At 47.2% G+C, this 25,495-nt stretch overlaps 1 protein-coding gene across 1 annotated transcript; it reads left to right on the top strand.

Annotated features, from left to right (window-relative positions):
- The first annotated feature begins 381 nt into the window (after positions 1 to 381).
- Positions 382 to 25,242, top strand: RNF181 (ring finger protein 181). The gene is made up of 6 exons (XM_044279217.1): positions 382 to 485; positions 1,730 to 1,827; positions 20,983 to 21,116; positions 22,969 to 23,084; positions 24,294 to 24,368; positions 24,916 to 25,242. The coding sequence occupies exons 2-6, from the start codon at positions 1,742 to 1,744 to the stop codon at positions 24,973 to 24,975; spliced, it is 471 nt and encodes a 156-aa protein (XP_044135152.1). The 5' UTR covers positions 382 to 485; positions 1,730 to 1,741; the 3' UTR covers positions 24,976 to 25,242.
- Positions 25,243 to 25,495: the final 253 nt, after the last annotated feature.

Below are 25,495 nucleotides of genomic sequence, written 5' to 3'. Positions count from 1 at the left end.
ACACTTATTGGGAACATCATCATTAAAGGGAATATTGTGGCTATTGGCTAAAAACGCTCTGCAGGTTCCATTTTCTGATCTCATTCACCAGCGTAAAGAAAATGGAAACACAAGTTAACCATTTATATCATTTTAAGGCATGGCTTATGGTCCTTCACACTAGTACATGCCATGTTACACTGCCAGGGCCCAGTTGCTACTTTGAGCCTTTTCTCGCGGGTTTCACAAGAAAAAAAAGCGAAAGAAAGACGTTCTCTAAAGTCATGTGATACTAGGACGCCCCTCCCCCCACTCGGTCACATGACCGGCAAAACAGCGCGTCTCCGGCTTCTGTCCCTAGAGCCCGCCCCCAAGAAGCCCATTGGCGGATAGGACTATCCTGCTTCTCTGATTGGCTGAGACGCGCCGCGGTGACGGGGCTGGTGAAGAGCTGTGTCACCTGGAGCACTGGACACTTCCTGGATGTGCGGCGTCTGGGAGAGCAGGTAACTGCCGACCACATCCAGGGGAGGGAGGAGACAGTAGGAAAGCGGGGGCTGTCAGCAAGCCGGGGTAGTGCTTCTGCTGGTAGTGGTTACCCAACTTTCCCAGAAACAGATACCTTAACGGGTTTTTTCCAGGGCTGCTGTCTTCCTTGAACAGCGCCACCCCTATTTATGGACTGTGTCTGGTATTACACTTCAGCTCCATTAAAGTGAATGCTGCTGATCTGCAGTACCACACACAACCTGTGGACGCCCATTGGCCCCCACTGGTCAGACGTTGGTTTTATGAAGCCTCGGCACTGGAAACTACACCAGAGGCGCTATACACTTTGTAGTTTCCAGCTCAGGTGCACTTGAATGGGAGCTGACTTGCAGTGCCCCGGAACGGCCACTACACAGTGTATGGCGCTGTCTGCCTCCAGCTCTGTACACTGTATTGTTAGTGGTGCCGAGGCAGCCCAAAGTTTTATCGCTGGGGGTGTCAGACCCCAACCATTCTGATAATGATGACCTTGGATAATATATAACACAGAGAACCCCTTTAAAGGGAGTCTGTCACCTAATCTGAGCGTTTTAGACCGCTTAGATCAGGTTATAGACTCTTTAACCCTCATTACGATCATACCTGTCTCTTATGTGTCCCTCGCCCAGATAATGAAAATAACACTTGTTAAACTTATGCAAATTACCTTCTGAAGGTGCCCAGGGGCGGCGTTACTGGGCGATGTGCCCAGAAAAACACACCTCCAGCCGGCGGACGTCACGAGTGGCACCAGAGGACGGCGGGCTGGGAACTGGCCCGCACCTGCGCACTGCTCTGCCCATTATGGGCAGATGAACAGCTTTTCATATTGCGCATGCGCCGGCCAACTAAAGACAGCCGGCCGGCACATGCGCAATATGAAAGGATGTTCCTCTGCCCATAATGGGCAGAGCAGTGCGCAGGTGCGGGCCAGTTCCCAGTCCGCCGTCCTCTGGTGCCGCTCGTGACGTCCGCCGGCTGGAGGTGTGTTTTTCTGGGCACATCGCCCAGTAACGCCGCCCCTGGGCACCTTCAGAAGGTAATTTGCATAAGTTTAACAAGTGTTATTTTCATTATCTGGGCGAGGGACACATAAGAGACAGGTATGATCGTAATGAGGGCTAAAGAGTCTATAACCTGATCTGAGCGGTCTAAAACACTCAGATTAGGTGAAAGACTCCCTTTAATATATCGCTTTAACAATCTTTGATGTTCTTTTCAGACTTGATCCACTATGGCGTCCTACTTTGATGAACATAACTGTGAGCCCACAGTCCCTGAGGAGCAGTACCGCCAGAATGCCTTATTAGAGTTGGCCAGGTCAGTTAGTATACCGTGTGTGTGTGTGGTGGGGGGGGATATAAAAAAAAAAAAAAGTAAATAAATAATATATATATATATGGAAAAAATCCAAGGCAGCACACAGATATCGGTGAAAAACAGGGTGTTTATTCCCCCATGTGAAGACAGCAACGTTTCAGCTCTCTGTGGAGCCTTTGTCAAGCAATAACAGTCAGTGCAAACACAGGTGTTTAACCTCCTCCCGACCGCTGTCCTGGAGGTGGTTGATTTATTCCTCCTGGACGCATCGGCGCGTCATCTCGCGAGACGCGAGATTACGTCACAGCCGGCCCGCGCATGCGCATCGCGGGCCGGCATTTCGCAGCAGAGTATTTAGTCAGCAGCCTGCCGGCCACGATCATTGGCTGGCAGGCTGCTGATTTTTAAAAAATCCAATCAGCAGCCATTTAACCCCACATATTAGTAAATATGATGGGGTTATATGGCTGCTGTGCTCCTCTGCTCCTTCTTTTGGTCGGTTGGTTCCAGCAGAGGAGCAGAGGAGCACATCACTGTGAGTACCCACTACACTACACTTAGCCCCCAGATCACCCCAATTAACCCTTTGATCACCCCTTTGATCGCCCCTGTCAATCAGTGCAAACTGTCACTTTTTTTTTCACTGGTATTGACCGTTAGGTTTCAGTATAGTTTAGGCCCCTTGGTTAGGTAGTTTAGGGATCGGTTAGCGCCCAGCCCACCGCACCGCAGTCCGTTATTCGCTGATTAGCGTATCGCTATTCAGCATTTGTACTTTTATAGTATCTGAAAGTGATCAAAACTGATCACGGTCAGATCTATAATTGTACTAGTGTCACTTTAGTTCTCCCTCCACCCAAAACGCAGTGTTTGCCCGATCAGGCCTGATCGGTCGCCCACACGTGCGTTCGCCCACGCCCGCCCCACCGCAGTGACAAAATTTTTTATTTTTTTTGATCACTGCACATTCACTTTACACGCACTGCGGCGATAAAAAAATCAGTTTTGATATTTTTTATCAACCGCAGCAGCCTCCGGTACTTCGCTAGCCTCCCATTTGTAAGACAGGCTTGCTTTTTTTTTCTTGGGTAGTCTCAGGGAATACCCCTAAATTTAGTTGCCCACATGTCTAACAGGGGGTATTCCTCTGAAGAGGCCTACAGGCTTCTGACCCAGTCGGATGAGGAGTGGGAACCCTCATCTGATGAATCCAGCGGGTCAGAATACGTACCTGTAGAAAGCAGTGGCTCTCTGACCCAAAGTTCGGACGAGGAGGCTGAGGTCCCTGATACCACCAGGCGTACCCGGCCCCGTGTCGCTAGACCGCAGGATCCGCTTCAAGAGCAGCAGAGTGGGGCTGGTGCTGTCGGATTACGTGGTGAGGCATACACCAGCAGCCCAGCCCATCCTGGACCTAGTACCAGCACTGCCGTACAACCTGGTGAAGTAGCGAGCACCAGAAGGGCAGTTGAAGCTGGTACGGTGGCACGTGCAGTAGTGACCCCGTCGCAGCCACCGCAAAGACGTGCCCGTAGAGCCCCTAGAGTCCCTGAGGTGCTGGCAAACCCTGATTGGCAGTCCCCAACTTCAGCCGCACCTGTAGTTTTCCCTTTCACCGCCCAGTCTGGAGTTCGGGTTGAGACAGCTCAGATCGATTCGGCCCTGGGATTTTTTGAGCTGTTCTTGACTGCGGAGCTCTTAGACTTAGTTGTGGCAGAGACAAACCGGTATGCCACACAATTTATCACCGCTAACCCGGGAAGCTTTTATGCCCAGCCTTTCCGGTGGAAACCAGTCCAAGTTTCCGAACTTAAAGGGAACCTGTCACCCAAAAATCGCCTATTAAGCTGTTTACAGTACCTTATAGTGCTGTATAGTCGTTTCCTGATGCACTTTTTGTTAGTTTTGCAGCATGTATGCTCAGTCAGAAATCGATGTTATATTCAGCTGCTGCCCCGTGCTTCAAGTCAGGCTTGAAGTCACGGGGGCAGCGGCCTCGGCGTCTTACATGGCCCTCTCCCCGCCCCCTGCCTCTGTGACTGACAGCCGAAATCCGATTCCGGGACCGCGCTCAACGGCCGCATGCGCAGTAAAGGGCGGCAGGAGCGCGGTCCCGGCTGCCGCGCGTACTACGCGCCGTCTTACTTTCGCCGCACTGCGCATGCGCCCGACATCCTGTATCAAACGCGCCCGCGCCCGGCATCTGGGCGCGGGCGCGTTTGATACAGGATGTCGGGCGCATGCGCAGTGCGGCGAAAGTAAGACGGCGCGTAGTACGCGCGGCAGCCGGGACCGCGCTCCTGCCGCCCTTTACTGCGCATGCGGCCGTTGAGCGCGGTCCCGGAATCGGATTTCGGCTGTCAGTCACAGAGGCAGGGGGCGGGGAGAGGGCCATGTAAGACGCCGAGGCCGCTGCCCCCGTGACTTCAAGCCTGACTTGAAGCACGGGGCAGCAGCTGAATATAACATCGATTTCTGACTGAGCATACATGCTGCAAAACTAACAAAAAGTGCATCAGGAAACGACTATACAGCACTATAAGGTACTGTAAACAGCTTAATAGGCGATTTTTGGGTGACAGGTTCCCTTTAAAACTTTTCTGGGCCTCCTCCTCAACATGGGCCTGACAAAAAAGCATGAATTGCGGTCATATTGGTCCACGAACCCGATTCATCACATGCCCATGTTCTCTGCTGCTATGTCCAGGACACGATTTGAGACCATCCTGCATTTCCTGCACTTTAGTGACAACACCACCTCCCGTCCCAGAGGCCACCCAGCTTTTGACCGGCTCCACAAAATTTGGCCCCTCATAGACCATTTCAACCTGAAATTTGCAGATTTGTATACCCCTGAGCAAAACATCTGCGTAGACGAGTCCCTGATACATTTTACCGGGCGCCTTGGCTTCAAACAATACATCCCAAGCAAGCGCGCCCGGTATGGGGTCAAATTGTATAAGCTCTGTGAAAGGGCCACAGGCTATACCCACAAATTTCGGATCTATGAGGGAAAAGATCAGACCCTGGAGCCGGTCGGTTGCCCTGACTACCTGGGGAGCAGTGGGAAGACAGTTTGGGACTTGGTGTCACCCTTATTCGGCAAGGGGTACCATCTTTATGTGGACAATTTTTACACAAGTGTGGCCCTCTTTAGGCATTTGTTTCTAGAACGGATTGGCGCCTGTGGTACCGCGCGAACTAGTCGCGCGGGCTTCCCCCAACGGCTCGTTAGCACCCGTCTTGCAAGGGGGCAGAGGGCCGCACTGTGTAACGAAAAACTGCTCGCGGTGAAATGGAGAGACAAGCGTGACGTTTACATGCTCTCCTCCATTCAAGCAGACACGACAATACAAATTGAGCGAGCAACCAGTGTCATTGAAAAGCCCCTCTCAGTCCACGACTATAACCTCCACATGGGAGGGGTGGACTTCAATGACCAGATGTTGGCTCCGTATTTAGTGTCCCGCAGAACCAGACGCTGGTATAAGAAGGTGTCTGTATATTTGAATCAATTGGCTCTGTACAATAGTTTTGTTCTCTACAGTAAGGCTGGGAGAACTGGATCCTTCCTCAAATTTCAGGAAGAGATCATCGCGAACCTCCTGTATCCAGGAGGTTCCGTGGCCCCATCCACCAGTGTAGTTAGCCGTCTACACGAGCGACACTTCCCCAGTGTCGTTGCTGGTACCTCAAACCGACCGCCACCCCGAAAAAAATGTTGTGTCTGTAGCAGGAGTGGAATAAGGCGTGACACCCGCTATTTCTGTCCTGACTGTCCTGACCACCCTGCCCTATGCTTAGGGGAGTGTTTCCGAAAGTACCACACACAGGTACACCTAGCATAGGGATCATCTCACCAGGATAGGCACACAGGGCTATTAGGGCCCATTCACTCACAGCTGCTGCAAACGTCTCCTTTCACCTGGGACAAAGTGCATAACGCACTTCGCCACATCTTTGGGCGATTTGCGCTTTGCACATTGACCCATGGGGAAGGAGAGGTTTGTTCTATAAAGGTAAAAAAAAAAAAACACCAGTAAGCAAACAGGTTAATGTTTAGTTCCAAAAGTTAAAGTTTACATGTTCTGTTCCAAAGTTAATAAAATGATTGCGTTGCGGCCTGTTTTTTTTTTTTAACCTTCCAGGTGGACCAACCGATCTACTAGCTGCAGCACCGATGTGCATTCTGACAGAAGCATTGCGCTGCTGTCAGATTACACGCAAGTCGGTGTATGCGGCGCTGCAAGACAGGATTTTCTCCTCTGCAGTGACAGATACGTTTGCCGAGGCATACGAGCTGAGGAGGCGGCTGCGTTCCTATGCTTTGGCAAACACTTTGTGTGTATATATATATATATATATATATATATATATATATATATATAAAAAAAAAAATCCCGGCAATGATTTATTCATCCACATCGATTGATGCGAATGGAGAAATCTGGTTTGCCAGGGCATACGAGCTAAGTGGGTATGGATGTAGGGCGGAGCTCCTATGTCCTGGCAGACGCCTTTCCCCTCCATTTTTTTTTTTTTGGCAGCGATTTTTTCATCCACATTGATCGATGCGAATGAAGAAATCTGTGCCGTTCATTTTTTTTCTTTCAGCCCAGAGGCTGAACGGAAAAAAAAATCTCATTACCTGTATGCTCAATATAAGGAGAATAGCAGAAACTCCTAATGCTGGCCATACATGTAATGATTGCGGAGACCCTCAAATGCCAGGGCAGTACAAACACCCCACAACTGACCCCATTTTGGAAAGAAGACACCCCAAGGTATTTGCTGAGGGGCATATTGAGTCCATGAAAGATTGAAATTTTTGTCCTAAGTTAGCGGAAAGTGAGACTTTGTGAGAAAAAACTAAAAAAAATCAATTTCCGCTAACTTATGCGAAAAAAAAAATAATTTCTATGAACTTGCCAGGCCCCTCATTGGATACCTTGGGGTGTCTTCTTTCCAAAGTGGGGTCACATGTGGGGTATTTATACTGCCCTGGCTTTTTAGGGGCCCTAAAGCGTGAGAAGAAGTCTGGGATCCAAATGTCTAAAAATGCCCTCCTAAAAGGAATTTGGGCCCCTTTGCACATCTAGGCTGCAAAAAAGTGTGACACATCTGGTATCGCCGTACTCAGAAGAAGTTGGGGAATGTGTTTTGGGGTGTCATTTTACATATACCCATGCTGGGTGAGAGAAATATCTTGGTCAAATGCCAACTTTGTATAAAAAAATGGGAAAAGTTGTCTTTTGCCAAGATATTTCTCTCACCCAGCATGGGTATATGTAAAATGACACCCCAAAACACATTCCCCAACTTCTCCTGAGTACGGCGATACCACATGTGTGACACTTTTTTGCTGCCAAGGTGGGCAAAGGGGCACATATTCCAAAGTGCACCTTTCGGATTTCACCGGTCATTTTTTACACATTTTGATTGCAAAGTTCTTCTCACACATTTGGGCCCCTAAATTGCCAGGGCAGTATAACTACCCCACAAGTGACCCCATTTTGGAAAGAAGACACCCCAAGGTATTCTGTGAGGGGCATGGTGAGTTCCTAGAATTTTTTATTTTTTGTCGCAAGTTAGTGCAATATGAGACTTTGTAAGAAAAAAAATAAAATAAAAATCATCATCATTTTCCGCTAACTTGTGACAAAAAATAAAAAGTTCTATGAACTCACTATGCCCATCAGCGAATACCTTAGAGTGTCTACTTTCCGAAATGGGGTCATTTGTGGGGGTTTTCTACTGTTTGGGCATTGTAGAACCTCAGGAAACATGACAGGTGCTCAGAAAATCAGAGCCGTTTCAAAAAGCGGAAATTCACATTTTTGTACCATAGTTTGTAAACGCTATAACTTTTACCCAAACCATTTTTTTTTTTTTGCCCAAACATTTTTTTTTATCAAAGACATGTAGAACAATAAATTTAGCGAAAAATTGATATATGGATGTCGTTTTTTTTTGCAAAATTTCACAGCTGAAAGTGAAAAATGTCATTTGTTTGCAAAAAAATCGTTACATTTTGATTAATAACAAAAAAAGTAAAAATGTCAGCAGCAATAAAATACCACCAAATGAAAGCTCCATTAGTGAGAAGAAAAGGAGGTAAAATTCATTTGGGTGGTAAGTTGCATGACCGAGCGATAAACGGTGAAAGTAGTGTAGTGCCGAAGTGTAAAAAGTGGCCTGGTCATGAAGGGGGTTTCACCTAGCGGGGCTGAAGTGGTTAAATAGCATACAAAATTACTGTGTAATTTACATTATTGTACAAATATTTTAAAAAGAGTGTATATTTTTATATATATATATATATATATATATATATATATATATATATATATATAATATACACTCTTTTTAAAATATTTGTACAATAATGTAAATTACACAGTAATTTTGTATGCTATTTAAACACCTGTGTCAAAGGCTCCATAGAGAGCTGAAACGTTGCTGTCTTCACATGGGGGAATAAACACCCTGTTTTTCACCGATATCTGTGTGCTGCCTTGGATTTTTTCTATACATATTCAATTTGGATCAAGTCCGTGGTCTGCTTCAAGGAATTGCACCTACTCAAAGTGTGTGCTGCTCATCTATTTTTTTTCTTCATATATATATATATATATATATATATATATATATATATATATATATATATATTATTATACGCTGCACTTTTACGCATGGTTCACAGAAGGAAAATGACATACTAGTTCAGCATTAATAATAATAATATGCTCTGTGGGTAAGTATTATTTATTCTGTGGGTGAGGATAACCTGCTCTATCTCAGGCTATATAGCAGCTAGATATGTGAGCTAGAGACATAACCTGCAAATCTCACTCCCAACTGATTTCTAAGGGCTATGTTTTGGGCTGTATCATGGCTATCACAATGATCCCAGTCTTCATTTAATCCCTTTCTGTGTCGGGTCTTTAAAGATGGTGCCTACTCCTGTTTCACACAGTAGACACCCATGGCTAATATCCACAATCGGCAGTAATGCTGATCGCGTACATTCAGCCCCTCAGATGTTGTGGTTAAATATGACCATGTCATATAAGAGGCCTAAAACCCGGAAGCGCGTGATTCCAGGGGCGGGAACGCCTTCCCTGGTTGGATATCTGGGAAGGCGTTCCTTGTAAGGCTACTTTCACATATGCATTATTGCTGGCCAGTTTTGAGATCCAGCACCGGATCTCAAAACCACAGCAAACCGCATCTGTTTGAATAATACAACCGGCTGCATCCGTTCAGAACAGATCCGGTTGTATTCTATCGAAAGTTAACATACCGGATCTAGCACTAAAACCATTGTAAGTCAATGGGCGCTGGATCAGTTTTTTTTTTTTTTTTCTTGCCTGAAAAAAATAAATAAACGTATCCGACACCCTTGACCTACATGGTTTTTGGTGCTGGATCTGGCATGTTCAGTTTTTCATGACGCACACAGAATCGCTGCTTGCAGGTTTTTTTTTTGTCCGACATGAGAACACAACAAACTGGAACGGAATGCATGGGATTATAGATGATATATACACACCCCAATAACTTAGCCTAATAGTCAATAATAAAATGAAGACACGTGGACACATAATATACATGGATAAATTAGGACCACGGCCAACTTTATTAAAGAATAGCTTAAAGGGCTTCTGTCGCCCCACTAAAGTGATAATTTTTTTTTGGGCTGGTGAAATTTGTTATATTGCGATATATCACAATATAATTGTGTCACTTACTTTGATCCAGCAGTTTCTTCAAAAAACAAAGTTTTATCATATGTAAATTCGGTCTCTAACAGCAAGTAGGGAGGCTACTTGCTGGTAGCTGCTGCAGAAATCCGCCCCCTCATCGTGTTGATTGACAGGGCCAGCCGGGATCTCCTCCTCCGGCCAGCCCTGTCGGCATTTCAAAAATCGCGCGCCTCTGTGGATTCGGCGCAGGCGCTCTGAGATGAGGAGGCTCGTCTCCTCAGAACTCCCTCAGTGCGCCTGCGCCGATGACATCACCGAAATAAAAGACGTCATCGGCGCAGGCGCACTGAGGGAGTGCTGAGGAGACGAGCCTCCTCATCTCAGAGCGCCTGCGCCGAATCCACAGAGGCGCGCGATTTTTGAAATGCCGACAGGGCTGGCCGGAGGAGGAGATCCCGGCTGGCCCTGTCAATCAACACGATGAGAGGGCGGATTTCTGCAGCAGCTAGCAGCAAGTAGCCGCCCTACTTGCTGTTAGAGACCGACTTTACATATGATAAAACTTCGTTTTTTGAAGAAACTGCTGGATCAAAGTAAGCAACACAATTATATTGTGATATATCGCAATATAACTAATTTCACCAGCCCAAAAAAAAAAATCACTTTAGTGGGGTGACAGAAGCCATTTAAAAAATGAATAAATACCATAAAACGTATTAACCACTGAATAGACCAGCCATAAGCTCGTCCTAAATACCATAAACATCTAGTCCGCTCGCCACTTATGGGTGAGCAACTTTACCCCACCGGACCATGCCAACTAAACAGGCGGCATGGGCCCTGCCCCACCCATAGCTATCTCAATCATCGCCTGCAAGTCCAAATTAAAGATTTCTAAACCAATGTCCGAAAGACGAATCTTATCGTAAAAATACAGGCCGGGCAAACCTCCTACTAAGTCCATGTGTCGAAAAGAGAATCCCCAAACTAGAGGCATAAAACGAGCCATGATTCTGTTTATGCGAATCCTAATTTTGTCCAAATACTTAAACTTCGCATAAGACAAGCCACAGTAAACGAGGAACCATTTCAGAGAAGACGAGAGTCAGGAGACAACCGCCTAGTTCTCACCATGGTGCGCTTCATACAATACGCTAAATCGATAGTGCCTACCTTACCGACATCATTGCCGTCTGCATGAAAAATAATAACATCAGGATACAAAGAACACATTTCAAGAATCGCATCCATCAGACCTTCCCAACGAAGTCCCCTAACCCCGTTCCAGTATATTCGGACTTTAACTGTGGAGCATGACAGGTTATCACTGTACAATCGCTCCAACGCTCTTCGATGGGCCCCAGTGCACAAAGGAATGGCCGAAGATCCATACGGTGATTCCTGCGGAAACACACCGCATGAAAAAACATAAAGGTATGGACGAATATATAACTGACAGCGACTAGAGGACCACCTCCCAATTTGCTTAATCAGTGACTTACTTAAACAAGACCCAGCGGCCGTGGTTGTGGCGCTTATCCTAAAGGAGTGCGACGTGAAATTAAAATCCTCTAAACCCAATTCCTGCAAGAATTTGGACATAACTGAACGAAATTAATACTGCGTTAATGGAGAAAAATCACCATGAATAAAAAAACAAAACGCCACCAGGTGGCCTAGCATGCAAATAGCGTGACAACATACTTACCGGGGAGATGTCCTTTGACCTGATTCTGCCCTCACGGATCCAGGAACCCTTACCTGACCGATCCGTCTTCGAGTTAGGAAGAAAAAACAAAACCTAATTACCATTGACATGAACATTCCCCAAAGCCAAGCCTGAACTAGAACCTCTATTCTTTGGAAGGAGCTCGCTGATCCTAAATGCGCCAAAAAACATGCATGTCAAAGCTATATTAGGGGAAATCGGGCACCTGTTATAAGGAGAAAAATGACCTTTCTTATAAGCCTTCAGGATTTGCTTAACCATAAAATAATCCAATATAGCCGGAGCGCCCAAAACGCTAAGAAAAAAGGAAACACCCTCACAACCGTTGCATGGGCTAAATGTTCCTTAAAAAGGGACAAACAAAATGCTAATGCCAAAACCTAATTTCCTACAAAAGGAGACCGATTCCTACTCTCCGCAAAACGGCACCACTTACTCCAATAGCGAACATAATCCAACCAAGTGGCAGGAGCCACAGAAGCCTGAAGATAGGACATAACTAAGACCAAATCAGATTCCAAAGATACGGAGGGCATTATTCCCCTTCCAAGTCGGCCCCTTTCGTCAACATGCGAAATTTCTGAAACTGAAAATGAGAAAGTGAATCGGCAATAGAGTTATCCACACCCGGAATATGCCGTGCTTTCACCCAAATATTCAATTTCAGACAAAGAAGAACTAAATGACGTAACAATTTAACAACTAATGGACACTTTGATGATAAACTGTTAATTGCAAACAAAACCCCTTTATTATCAGTATGCAGAAAAATTCATCTATTGGAGAAAAACCTTCCCCCATAAAACCAAAGACACCACAACTGGGAACAATTCCAATAGCGCAATATTCTTTATTACAGCATTCGCAATCCACAATGGATGCCATCTGGAGGCACACCAGTGACCAATCCAGTAAGCTCCAAACCCTCAAGAACCTGCCGCATCCATAAACCATTCCTGAAAAGAAGCCGAGACAAAATCTTCTTGCCAATAGGAACAACCGTTATACTGCTGAAAAAATTCCAACTAAATAGATACATTTTCCTTAACATCCTTACACAAGCGCACATGAAAAAAACGGATTACGCACTCCAGAGATCTTAGCAGCCAACTGCCGACGGAAAACACAACCCATCGGCATGACTCTAGAAGCAAATGCCAAAAGACCCAACACGGGCTGTATTTCCTTTACAGTAGCTTTCTTTCTACCTAACAAGAGTTATAGCAGAGCTTGTTTTTTCCACCTTGACCAAAGGAAAACTGAACACACCTTTCAGTGAGTCAATAACTATGCCCAAGTACTCTAAACAATTACTGTATTTTTCACCCTATAAGACGCCCTGGCCCATAAGACGCACCTAGGTTTTTGAGGAGGAAAATAAGAAAAATAAATATTTTGAACCAAAAGGTGTCCTTTTGGTGGGCTTTGAACTAATGGTAGCCTGTGGCTGGCACTGTTATGGGGGCGTCTGTGGCTGGCATGACACTGCTATGGGGGGGATCTGTGGATGACAGATAAATAGCATCTTATGCTATTTGACATCCACAGATTTCCCATTCCCCCCCCCCCCCATAACAGTGTCAGCCACTGTGAATGACCCCCAATACAGGGGGTGGGGGCTGGCATCTACACTAGTTTTTAAATGGCAGCGGGGGCCCAGTGCAGTCATTGCATTCCATTGCACTGGGCCCCGCTCACTGTACTAATGGTATCGGTAACTGCAGGCAGGCAATGGTTAACTATAGATATGTTCGATCCAGCACTGAGCAGCCTGTACTTACGATCATAGCAGGCTGGATGCTGGGCGGGCGGGCACTGGCAGCGTAACTTCTTACGTCACGTGCCTGCAGCGCCTGCTTCATTCATAAAGTTGGCGGAGCAGGCACGTGAAGTAGGAAGTTACGCTGCCAGCGCCTGCCCTGCCTCCAGCATCCAGCCTGCTATGATCGTAAGTACAGGCTGCTCAGTGCTGGATCGAACATATCTATAGTTAACCATTGCCTGCCTGCAGTTACCGATACCATTAGTACAGTGACTGCACCGGGCCCCGCTGCCATTATAAAACTAAAGGCCGGCCTCCAGCCCCTCCTCCCCCCTCGCTGATACACACGCCAGCCGCACTGTGCAGCTTGCGGTCGGCGGTGTATCAGTGTAAAAATGGCAGCCTTCGCCCCATAAGACGCACTGCCAGTTTCCTCCCACTTATAGGGCGAAAAATACGGTAACAGGATACACCTGCTAAAAGGAACACCAAACTCTGAACAAATAGAAACAAAGGAATCTAACAACTCGGAACAAACCAGAGTCAACCGGACCAATAAACAAAAAATCATCCAAATAATGCATTACTGCTCCCCCCATGTTGCGCACAGCAACCGCCCATTCGAGAAATAAAGAGAAAACTTCAAAATAAAAACAAGATAACGAACACCTCATGGGGAGACACTTATCAAAATAAAAGGAACCTTGAAACTGAAAACCTAGTAAACTAAAAGCAGACGGATGCGCTGGCAACAAACGGAAGGCCGACTGAATGTCCGATTTGGCCATTAAGGCCCCTTTGCCAAAACTACGCACCAGAGCCACTGCGGAATCATATGTAGCGTACTTAACCGAACACAATGCCTTATCATTTAGCGATGCCCCATAGGGAAAACACAAATGATGAATCAAACGGTAGGCATTAGGCTCCTTTTTAGGTACAAAACCCAATGGAGAAAGACGAAAGTTCCCAAAAGGAGGGAATGGGAAAGGACCAGCGATCCTATCCAATGCCAACTCCTTCATCAACTTGGCCTGCACTACCTGCGGAAACTGCGTAACCGAAGATAAATTATTTACCCACTCACAACCCACCTCCGAAAATGCCGGTAAGCAAAAACCTAACGCAAAACTTTCAAGAAGTAGCTCCGCCATCTTGCGATTTGGATAACGCTCTAGCCACGGACACATAGTCTCCAGTTTTACCGGCGTCCAAGCTTTTTGCCACGAATTTCTTGGTAGATGGCTGAGTGGGTAAATTTGCTTTTTTAAAACAGCGCACCATGGGGTGACTGACCCCACAAAATGCACACTCGTGGCGATATCTACAGGAGGAAGGCCATCGACACTGCGCCTCATTAAACACAAAGCAGGCGCCCTTCCTCAACATAGGGGACTGCTGGACAGACAAAGGCGGCTGCTGCTTAGGGGCAGAAAAGGACAGCCGATGCGGCACTAATAAACTAAGCTACAAACCCACATCATTTATGCCCCAAAGCATACTAGGATATACAGGCAGCCGCTGTCTAACACCCTCATCATATGTAAACCACCCAACACCTCAAACATTTTCTAAGCCTCCAGTACATTATCTAAGTGCTGAAGCAGTCCTGAACATCTTTGAGGGAACTTCTCTCCCATCACGCTACAAAATATACAATAAGCCTGGAACCTATTATTAAAAGTCTGAGGAATCGGATGCCTCCTGTCCTCTTCAGATTTATCCTCACGCTTCTCTAATTTTAAGTACAAACTCCTTGGATGCAGGCAATAAAGATAGAATGTCGACAAATTCATTTCTCCATATCTTCTCTTTTACCGACATGGACAAATGAAAGCCTAAAGGGGAAATATCACAAGGGAGCGACTCCTTATAACACGCCTCTGCCACCCCTCTTTTCCTGGATACCAATGGTAAAGGGACGGAATCTTCACTATCAGAGTCCTGTCCCTTCCTCTGCTCTCCCAGCCTCCAAGCGTCAACGACATCCTCAGCCAAAGCAGCCGGTCTAGCAGGTGGAGGCAACTCTTGCAAAGAGGACAGAACAGAGGACACGGAGGCCAGCACAGGGGCTAGACCATTTTGGCACTCGCCACCAGATGCTGCCTTCGTCCGGACCTCGGCATGAGACAAATCCACTGGAAGCAAGGAAACCCCAGAGCGGGGCTGCCGGTCTGGACGCTGCACCTGTGGAACCCGACTCCCGTGCTGCCGGTTCTTGCAATGACGAGACGCAGCCCGCGGCTCTAACGATCTTCCACCCTCCTGACAGGCCATCTGGGATCCCTTCCGCCAACAAGGACCACCGGAACAAACAGGCTGGCAGCAGTTCGCGGAAGACGCTGATTCTCCGTGCACCCCCGGAAGTGACGTCAGGCTCCCACTGCCATTTCCGGTCTGGGCCCCCGACGCAGGCCGCTTCTCGCCTCTGCGTAGCTCCACGATAGACCTGGAAGGAGAGGGAGAAAAAACGTGCGCACTGCCTCCTCTCACGCTGCGCAGGTAACACTGATGTGGGGCCCGCATCCACAGACGATACCTCAACCGAACCGCCGGGCACCGACACAGCTGAAGACTAATTCTCCATGGGTAGGTAGAACCGACCGGACCAACACTAACGGGGCAGCAGACTCCAAACGGGCAGAAAACAGGCAGCAGATCTTCAAATGCGGCTTGGCTGACAGCATAACACTGGCAGCCACTGCAATTATATACCCTCCATAACACCACCCCATAACCAATGAACTATTGCTGGGGTCCCCTAAACCTCATTAACCCAGCAACAGTACACTATAGGGCACCTTCCTAACCAATCCCCTGCTACCTTATCCTACCTAGTAACTTAGGCTATTTTTAGCCATCTTTACCACTGGTCTTGGCGGAAAAATTCCAGCCAAAGAACTAGCTAAGGCCACCATTGGGATAATCATAATCCCATGCAGATCCCTCCATATAGGATTTTCAGGATCTTTACATTCTGGTGCACCCCGTACCGTTCAGTTTTATCCCCATTGACAATGAATGGGGATAAAACGGAAGCGTTTTCCTTGGGTTTTGAGATCCTCTGCCGGATCTCAAAACTGGAAAGGAAAAGCGTAGATGTGAAAGTAGCCTCGGTAATGAGCCAGAGCCTGTACTAGGCTTCTAGGTAATTACTTTTATATTACAATTCAGGCCAGCCGGTGGCAGCACTGAAATATAATATAGTAATATCTGTATTGGATAATGGCGAAAATTCCATTACTCTATACAAAATGCAATATGACGATTTCAAAGTAAAAAGTAAAAAAAAAAATTAAAAAGTATAAAGAAAATATTGTGACTGGTGTAACAGGAAACAAATGGCCAATTCGCAATTTTTTTTATTTATTTTTTCATCACTGAGGCCACAGAGACTAAAAAGATCTTACAAAACAAAACACAAGAAATGTCAAAAAAAATATTGCTTATAGCTTCCTGGATGCTGGAGCGTGCTGAAGATGGATCTATATAGCTCCCACCGTGCTTTCACACAATTTAATTTAATAGAGAATAGTGTAAATAGCAGCTTTTTTAATCACTTCATGTAAAAAATATGCCTGCAACCACCTGGGAAAAAAAGTCACGGCGACTAGAGGTCTCAATCCGTGCTTGTTGTCAGGCAAGATCCGTCCCTAGTAACGTAGAACTGCTTATCTGTTCTGTGAGCTGTCGAGCTGAAAACTTATAGTGGGGAAATAAGGGAACGTACACCCCAGAGGTGCAGTGATTCCACAGAAGAGAGACACCTCCTGCTTCTTTGTGAAATGCATCTAACTGTGCAGCTGAAACAGAGAGTAATATGTGGAAGATTTTAGGAAAGCCCAAAAACGCCTGCTCCTTCTCAGTTATGATTCATTATGCAAACTTTTTTTTGAAAACTCAGATATGCTTTAAACTCCCCTCCTCTAGTGGTGAGTGTGAATGAGAGCGCCCCCTTAACAGCCCAGGGAATGCAGATGCCAGGCTTGAGAAAAGATGCTGCTGTAAGTATGAATGCCGTATGTGCAGCCATAGTTACTGACTAGCATTGTGTAGTAGGGTGGTGAGTGTATATTCCTGGTATTAGACTTTCTGCTCTTCCTGTATAATAGACTCGACTGCTCCATTCAGTCAACCTTCCTTTTTGCTAAGTAAATAGACATGTTAAATTCTTGGGGCTTTTCCTATTTCTTCAGTTCCCGTTATCATAAATCTCGCTGTAAACTGATTGGCAGTATTGTTTAGATGGAGCGGAATTTCAGATCCTTCCTTCCTCTTGACATTGTGCTCTGGGAACCATAAGGCTGCTCAAAACTACATTAAAAACTGCATTGCAATTTTTAACCATGTGTTTTGCTGCAGTGATTTCTGAGTGTCTTTTCAGTACCTTCCTATTTGAAATGATTGCTGGCAAAAACGGCATCTAAAACCTCATCATAAATGTTAAAAACTCTTCAGTTTTTACCATGATTTTTGACTGCACAGTAAAAATGCTTTATGTAAATGTATCCTAGCAAATAGGATAATTTAATAAATAATATATTAGTATTTAGCGTGCCCCCAGTTTTTGGCATGGCCCTCTCTGTAGTGCCCCGAGTATTTAGCATGGTCCCTCTTCTGTAGTGCTCCTAGTATTTAGCATGACCCCCAGTATTTAGCGTGGTGCCCCTAGTATTTAGCATGGCCCCCCTCTGTAGTGCCCCTAGTATTTAGCATGGCCCCCCTCTGTAGTGCCCCTAGTATTTAGCATGGTGCCCCTAGTTTTTTGCATGGCCCCCCTCTGTAGTGCCCCTTGTATTTAGCATGGCCCCCCTCTGTAGTGCCCCTAGTATTTAGCATGGTGCCCCTAGTATTTAGCATGGCCCCCCTCTGTAGTGCCCCTTGTATTTAGCATGCCCCCCAGTATTTAGCATGGCCCCCTCTGTACTGCCCCCGTCTGATAAAACTGAGCCAAACGGATCCGTTCTGACACACAATTTAAGTCAATGGGGACGGATCCGTTTTCTGTGACGCAATCTGGCACAATAGAAAACGGATCCATCCCCCATTGACTTTCAATGGTGTTCAAGAAGGATCCGTCTTGGCTGTGTTAAAGATAATACAAACGGATCTGTTCTGAACTAGATGCAGACGGTTTTATTATCTGAACGGATCAGTCTGTGCAGAGCCATGACTGATCCGCACCAAACACGAGTGTGAAAATGGCATTAGCGGAACGGAGGGGACTCCTGCTTCTGCCTGCTCCGCTAAGCTAAGAGAACTGCATGTCGGCTATTAGCTTAGCGGAGCAGGCAGAAGCAGGAGCCCGCTCCGCTAATCCTGGCATCGTACATGGGTACAGGGTTCGTGCAGTGTTATTGATGACTATCCTGACCGCAGTGCAGTTTAATTACAGCCTCCTCTTCCATTCAAGTGAATTGGTCAGACAGCTGTAATTACACTCCTCCACCACTGCAGTCTAGACGGCGAGCAGGAAAACATTAGGGGAACACAGATCTCTCACAAGGGCGCTTATCAGCGGGGGGGCTGCGAGTCAGACCCTCGCCTTTCTGATATCTATGACCTATCCAGAGAATAGGTCCTCAGTATTATTTTTGAAAATTTCTCTAGATCAGTACAGTGTCTGATATAAGAACTGTAGCTTCCAGAATGCAAATTACAGAACACCCTTGAACAAGCAGGGATTGCTGGAGCATTTGAGCACTGAATAGGTGAATTGAGAGAGAGCCAGCAGAATCGTGATTGCAGCTCTGACCAAGAATGGTTTCATGATTTCTAGCATTTCTCAGCTTCAGACCTCTCATAAGTGACCATTAATACTGCCGCATTTTTTATTCTGTATTATGGCTGCAAAATCCAGACCCCCGACAGTTTGAATGAACTAAACTCAGATCAGCAAAGAATCCTATTGTGATCAGAGTCTGGGTCATGGGGGCGCCTAAAAGAGGCTTAATATGGAGATTTTTACCTATAGTGAAATCCATTAAGCTCCTGATATGTGACTCTATTTACTTGGCATTGTCGTCTTACAATTTTCGCTGAGTAAATACATTTTTTGGGACTTTTGGCCATGTGTATACCCTAAGGCGCCAAAGTCTCTTTTCATTGCCAGTCTCTGCTGTGCTCCCAGCAATGATCAAAGTTATAACCTAGGAGCTCTAGTACTGCAAGGAAAATATCCCGCTCCCCATGACACATACATGCAGCTGGACATGGCAGGAGGGGATTGAGCAAGAACTGGAAGTAGTCTAAGGGGTGGAAGGGAGGGGGGCAAATTCTTCAGTCGTCGCTTTCCAAAAGGTCTTAATTTATATCGGTTTTCCCCATCTTACAGCTTCTTAAAGGAGATATCCCATGATTAATGTAAAAAAATGAGAATTTGACATCATATAGAACAATTTCTTTCTAACACAGCTAGAACCAGCCCTGTACCTCACACTGATCCAGAGATCTCCACATTCATTGCTCTACTAGATTTATATCAAGCTGACAGCTCAGGGGCGGGGGGGGGGGGGGGTCTTTTTTGCTGCAGCTCAGGACTCAGGAGGCGTGTCTCAGCACTCCCTACCACAGCTCAGGAGGCGTGTCTCAGCGCTCCCTATCACGGCTCAGGAGGCGTGTCTCAGCGCTCCCTATCACGGCTCAGGAGGCGTGTCTCAGCGCTCCCTATCACGGCTCAGGAGGCGTGTCTCAGCGCTCCCCAACACGGCTCAGGAGGCGTGTCTCAGCGCTCCCCATCACGGCTCAGGAGGCGTGTCTCAGCGCTCCCCATCACGGCTCAGGAGGCGTGTCTCAGCGCTCCCCATCACGGCTCAGGAGGCGTGTCTCAGCGCTCCCCATCACGGCTCAGGAGGCGTGTCTCAGCGCTCCCCATCACGGCTCAGGAGGCGTGTCTCAGCGCTCCCCATCACGGCTCAGGAGGCGTGTCTCAGCGCTCCCCATCACGGCTCAGGAGGCGTGTCTCAGCGCTCCCCATCACGGCTCAGGAGGCGTGTCTCAGCGCTCCCCATCACGGCTCAGGAGGCGTGTCTCAGCGCTCCCCATCACGGCTCAGGAGGCGTGTCTCAGCGCTCCCCATCACGGCTCAGGAGGCGTGTCTCAGCGCTCCCCATCACGGCTCAGGAGGCGTGCCTCAGCGCTCCCCATCACGGCTCAGGAGGCGTGCCTCAGCGCTCCCCATCACGGCTCAGGAGGCGTGCCTCAGCGCTCCCCATCACGGCTCAGGAGGCGTGCCTCAGCGCTCCCCATCACGGCTCAGGAGGCGTGCCTCAGCGCTCCCCATCACGGCTCAGGAGGCGTGCCTCAGCGCTCCCCATCACGGCTCAGGAGGCGTGCCTCAGCGCTCCCCATCACGGCTCAGGAGGCGTGCCTCAGCGCTCCCCATCACGGCTCAGGAGGCGTGCCTCAGCGCTCCCCATCACGGCTCAGGAGGCGTGCCTCAGCGCTCCCCATCACGGCTCAGGAGGCGTGCCTCAGCGCTCCCCATCACGGCTCAGGAGGCGTGCCTCAGCGCTCCCCATCACGGCTCAGGAGGCGTGCCTCAGCGCTCCCCATCACGGCTCAGGAGGCGTGCCTCAGCGCTCCCCATCACGGCTCAGGAGGCGTGCCTCAGCGCTCCCCATCACGGCTCAGGAGGCGTGCCTCAGCGCTCCCCATCACGGCTCAGGAGCCAGTTGAAGGATGAAACTGAGCATGTGCAGCCATCTCAGTGAGCATGTTGAAGAAATAAGAAAAAAAAACAGCAGGTGGCGCTATACAGATACAGTTTATTGAATAACTCAGAGGCTATACTATATAATTTTTTTTTTTATTAAACTCAATTACAAAAGTATTCGGATACAGGTGCTGGTTTGAAAGATGTAAAATATTTTTCATAGGACAACCCCTTTAAGGATTGTCAGCTTTCTGTTGGTATTGCTATGTCTTTGCTGAGCTCTTATTATTTTTTTTCTGTTCAGGGGTCTTCTTAGTGGGATGGATATTGACATCGGAGGTATAGATGTAACAGACTGGGACCATAGACTGCCCCCGCCGGCTGCCAAAAAAGTGGTAGAAAACTTGCCAAGAGTTACGGTGTCTGCAAAGCAAGCAGGTAAGAGAATCGTCAGAAGCTTCTGTCACCTCATATGTACATTAGGCCTGGTTCACATGGTCATATTAAAAATTCTCCCAATACATGGAGGTTTTTTAATCCAACAGTGAGGTCTGTATGTCCGAGTAGGGCACGGACCTGGAGACCAGAGCAGTGTGTGCCCTGAGTTTCTGTGCACAGACCAAGGGGACAAGATGGAGGTGAGACTAGCACCATTTCCTTCTGTGGGTCCTTGTGACTTCTGTGCGCAGTGGAAGAAAGATGCAGGCGTCAGAATCGGGCCCTAGGGGTAAACGGCAGATCACACTGAACAGGTTCTGAAGGTGACCATACACATTAAAGGTTTTTTTTTCAGAATTGCAAATTAACCTCTATCCATCGCTGGGACCCCAAGTGATCATGAGAATGGAGGTCCCATATCTACTGTTTGAATGGAGAGGCAGTCGAGCGTGCAACTCCATTTAAAGTGCTGCACTTGGCCATCTTTGTCAGTCCCATTCACTTTGAATTGAGTGGCACATGCTGGGCATTGCTCCCTATAAACGGGTTCATGTGACCCTTGTTCTCATGATTGGTGGGGGTTCCACTGTAGAAGATTGTAATAACAAAATATCCATTTTGGGGGTATGGGCTCACACGGTGTATATATTGCAAATTTTCAGTTTCACAGTAGCAGCAAAGTGGTATTCATCATGTAGAGAAAGTTAATACCAGGCACTTACTAATGTATTGTGATTGTCCATATTGCCTTTGCCGTCTGGATTAATTTTTCCATTGCATTATACACTGCACGTTTCCTGGGGGTTATGGCTGCTGCATATGCCAGCCTATGTGCACTCCCAGAGTCATGGCCACCAGAGAGGCCGGTGATTATACCTGTAGTCTGCAAGCACGACCACTGCTGCTGGATTGCAGGGTGGTCTTAACCCCTGGAAACGAGCAGTGTATAATGCGATGGAAAAATGAATCCAGCCAGCAAAGGAGGCAATATGGACAATCGCAATACATTAGTAAGGCCCCTTTCGCATGAGCACGGCGGATTGGCTCTGGATGCGTTCAGTGAAACTCGCACCATTTTGCAAGCAAGCTCAGTCAGTTTTGTTTGCGATTGCGTTCAGTTTTTTCTGCGTGGCTGCAATGTGTTTTTATGTGTTTTTCACGCGCGTGATCAAAAACTGACGGTTTACAAACAACTCTTAGCAACCATCAGTGAAAAACGCATCGCTTTCACTGAAGCCCCATTCACTTCTATGGGGCCAGGGCTGCGTGAAAAACGCAGAATATAGAACATGCTGCGATTTTCACGCATGTACATGGACCCACTGAAATGAATGGGTCAGGATTCAGTGCCGGTGCTATGCGTTCACTTCACGCATGGCACCCGCACGGGAAAACTCGCTCGTATGAAAGAGGCCTAAGTGCCTTGTATTAACTTTCTCCGCATGATAAATGCCATTTGCTGAAGTGAGACAACCTCTTTAAAAAAAAACGCCATCCACACGCTGCAGGAATTTTTTTCGCCACTAAATTGACCTGCGGTGCGGATTTTAAATCCATGTCTATTTATGTTTGGATTTTTTTTTGTAATGCAGAGGGTTAAATCTGCGACAACCCAGCAGCATTTCCACTATGAATACCAACTGCTGCGGTGGCGTCCCGGCAGATACAGCAAATCTGCAGTAGACCCGTCACATGTGGACGTACCTGTAGAATGCAAAACTTCTAAAAGGTGACATGCCCATCAAGGCCACCCAGTCATGAAAGTGTTAAAAGTGGGATTCCTGTGAAGAGTGTACCAGTATAACGGGGGTAACGGGCGTCTTGTTAATCCATTGCTCTGTATATTGTACAGATGCCGGCCTGAAGTGTCCGGTGTGTCTGCTGGAGTTTGAGGAGGATGAGACGGTGCGGCAGCTGCCCTGCGAACACCTCTTCCATTCCGCCTGCATCCTGCCCTGGCTTGGAAAGGTGAGACGATTTTAGCATTTCTTTTAGAAGAATAATAGAGGGTTGTAATGTGATGGGAGTACCCCAAAAATCGGAATTCTTATTGTAAATGTTTTAACAGAAACACGTGACACCAGGTAAGGCTGAAATATTACCCCCTTTAACTGGGTGCACGCCCCTTCACGGCCATGCCCAGGTGGACCCGGCGATCAGATGATCCTTGGAACGCTGCATTGTACATTTCCAGCAGCTTTGGGTCGACTGTGGCCTTTTGATTGCTAGAGTCTAAGTCTACTTTCACACTGGCGTTTTTACTTTCCGTTTGTGAGATCCGTTCAGGGCTCTCAGGAGCGGTCCAAAACGGATCAGTTTGCATTTGAATGCATTCTGAATGGAAAAGGATCCGCTCAGAATGCATCAGTTTGGCTCCGTTCAGTCACCATTCCTCTTTGGAGACGGACACCAAAACGCTGCTTGCAACTGAAACTGAGCCAAACGGATCTGTTTTCACTGGCACAATAGAAAACGGATCCGTCCTTCGTTGACTTTCAATGGTGTTCAAGACGGATCCGTCTTGGCTATGTTACAGATAATACAAACGGATACAGACTGTTGTATTATCGGAACGGATCTGTCTGTGCAGATCCATGACGGATCCGCACCAAACGCAAGTGTGAAAGTAGCCTAAGGCACCAGGCAAACTGTGCCCAGTTGTACCCGCCTATGCCACTTATGCTGAATCAAGGAAAAAAGACTAAGCAGACATGTATGTAACGATAAGGTTAAAGGAGTTTTCTGGATATTTAATATTGATGACCTACCTATCGTCAATATCAGCGAGGGTCTAACACCTGGAACCCCCGCCAATCATCCGAGCACCGCAGCCTCCTCGAAGTGTCGTCCGTTGGATGGCGGTTGTGCTTGGTATTCCAGCTCGGCCCCATTCACTTAAATGGGACTGAGTTGCGTCTAGGCCATTTGACCGATGAACGTGACGTCACTGGCCAAGGAAGAGGTTGCAGTGCTCTCCACGGCCTCTTCCAGCAGGTGATGGGCAGTGTGCCGGGAGTTGGACGCCCTCCGATCTGATATTAATGACCTGTCCTAAGGATAGGTCATCAATATCAAAATCTCAGACAACCCCTTTAAAGGCAATACTGACCAATCAGATTTCAGTATTCCTCTGTAACTGTTAGTGTATGACTAATAATACTACTTTATTTCCTACAGACAAATTCCTGTCCGCTGTGCAGAGATGAACTGCCTACAGATAGCCCAGAATATGAAGAATACAAACAGGAGAAGGTAACAAGGGTGGAAAGCGGGGTTCCAGGCAGGGGTGGGATTCATACTTGTGCCCCCCTGTTTCTTAATAACATGCACTTAGTAGGTGACAGATGTAGGAGTATGACTGCGGGTTTATTTGTAGCCTGTTGCAGTGGTTTAGTAGCTACACATGCTATTCAGGGTCTGGAGGGGACCCCTAAGGTCCCATTAATGGTTGTCACCAAGCTTCTATTAGGCCATATTCACATACGCATGTTGGATTTGCACTAGACATATTCAGCATATTCTAGCAGGATTTAAAGGAGTTGTATGGGATTGGAAAAACATGGGTTATGTCTGGTATTTCAGCTCCGCTCTATTGAAGTGAATGGGAATGCAAAACCACACACAACCCATGGATAGGGGAGGTGCTGTTTTCGGAAGAAAAGCCATGTTTTTCCTAATACCAGGGCATCCCCTTTAAGTGTGGAACACGGCCTGAGATTGTTTATTGTAGAAGGAAATAGTCTCTGTCTTGAATCTTTTGTCCCCTGTGCTGACAAATGGTTGTCACTGTCTGTTTCAGGCAAGAAGACAGCAGAGAGAACACAGACTGGAGCATCTCCATGGAGCCATGTACACATGACCTCCCTTCATACTGGTCTAACGCGTCTTACACACGACTGGAGCTTCCAGCGCAGCTAGAACAGGTCCCCGGGCGGCTGCACCCAGCGGAGATCAAACATGGCGTTCCGTCTGAGGCCAGATCTGGGAACATCATATGTTTTATTGTCAGTCTTCTGAAATTATAATATTTTTTTTATATTCAAAATTCACCCCTTCCAGAAATCAGAGTAGTGTTTTATATAAAGTGACACAGGGATGGGTAATAAAGTGATCCGGCTGTTGTCTACAGAGTGCTCCTATGTGTATAGACCTAATCGTACAGCACAGGCTGGTGAAGGCCCTTCACTTGTCTAATATTTAGCATGATATGATTGGCACCATAAGGGGGTCATGCCCATAGATGTTGATCCACAGTAACTGCAAGCGGATTACCACGCCTCTATGTCCAACATAAAACACAGGAAGCACAGGTATATGTGCAGTACTCTGCGGCTCCAACACATCCTAACCGACTAGTTGGGAACCAGGTCCTTAATAAC

Source organism: Bufo gargarizans, chromosome 2 (assembly GCF_014858855.1).
Source record: "Bufo gargarizans isolate SCDJY-AF-19 chromosome 2, ASM1485885v1, whole genome shotgun sequence".
In the NCBI taxonomy this organism is placed as follows: Eukaryota; Metazoa; Chordata; class Amphibia; order Anura; family Bufonidae; genus Bufo; species Bufo gargarizans.
The sequence above is the reverse complement of the archived record's forward strand: the minus strand, read 5'-3'. Positions and strand labels throughout refer to the sequence as shown.

Excerpts from the sequence above, each read along its gene's own strand:
- RNF181 (XM_044279217.1), top strand. The coding sequence starts at position 1,742 with ATGGCGTCCTACTTTGATGAACATAACTGTGAGCCCACAGTCCCTGAG. Across the intron at positions 1,828-20,982 it reads GCCTTATTAGAGTTGGCCAG|GGGTCTTCTTAGTGGGATGG; the intron begins GTCAGTTAGTAT and ends TTTTCTGTTCAG. Across the intron at positions 24,369-24,915 it reads AAGAATACAAACAGGAGAAG|GCAAGAAGACAGCAGAGAGA; the intron begins GTAACAAGGGTG and ends TGTCTGTTTCAG.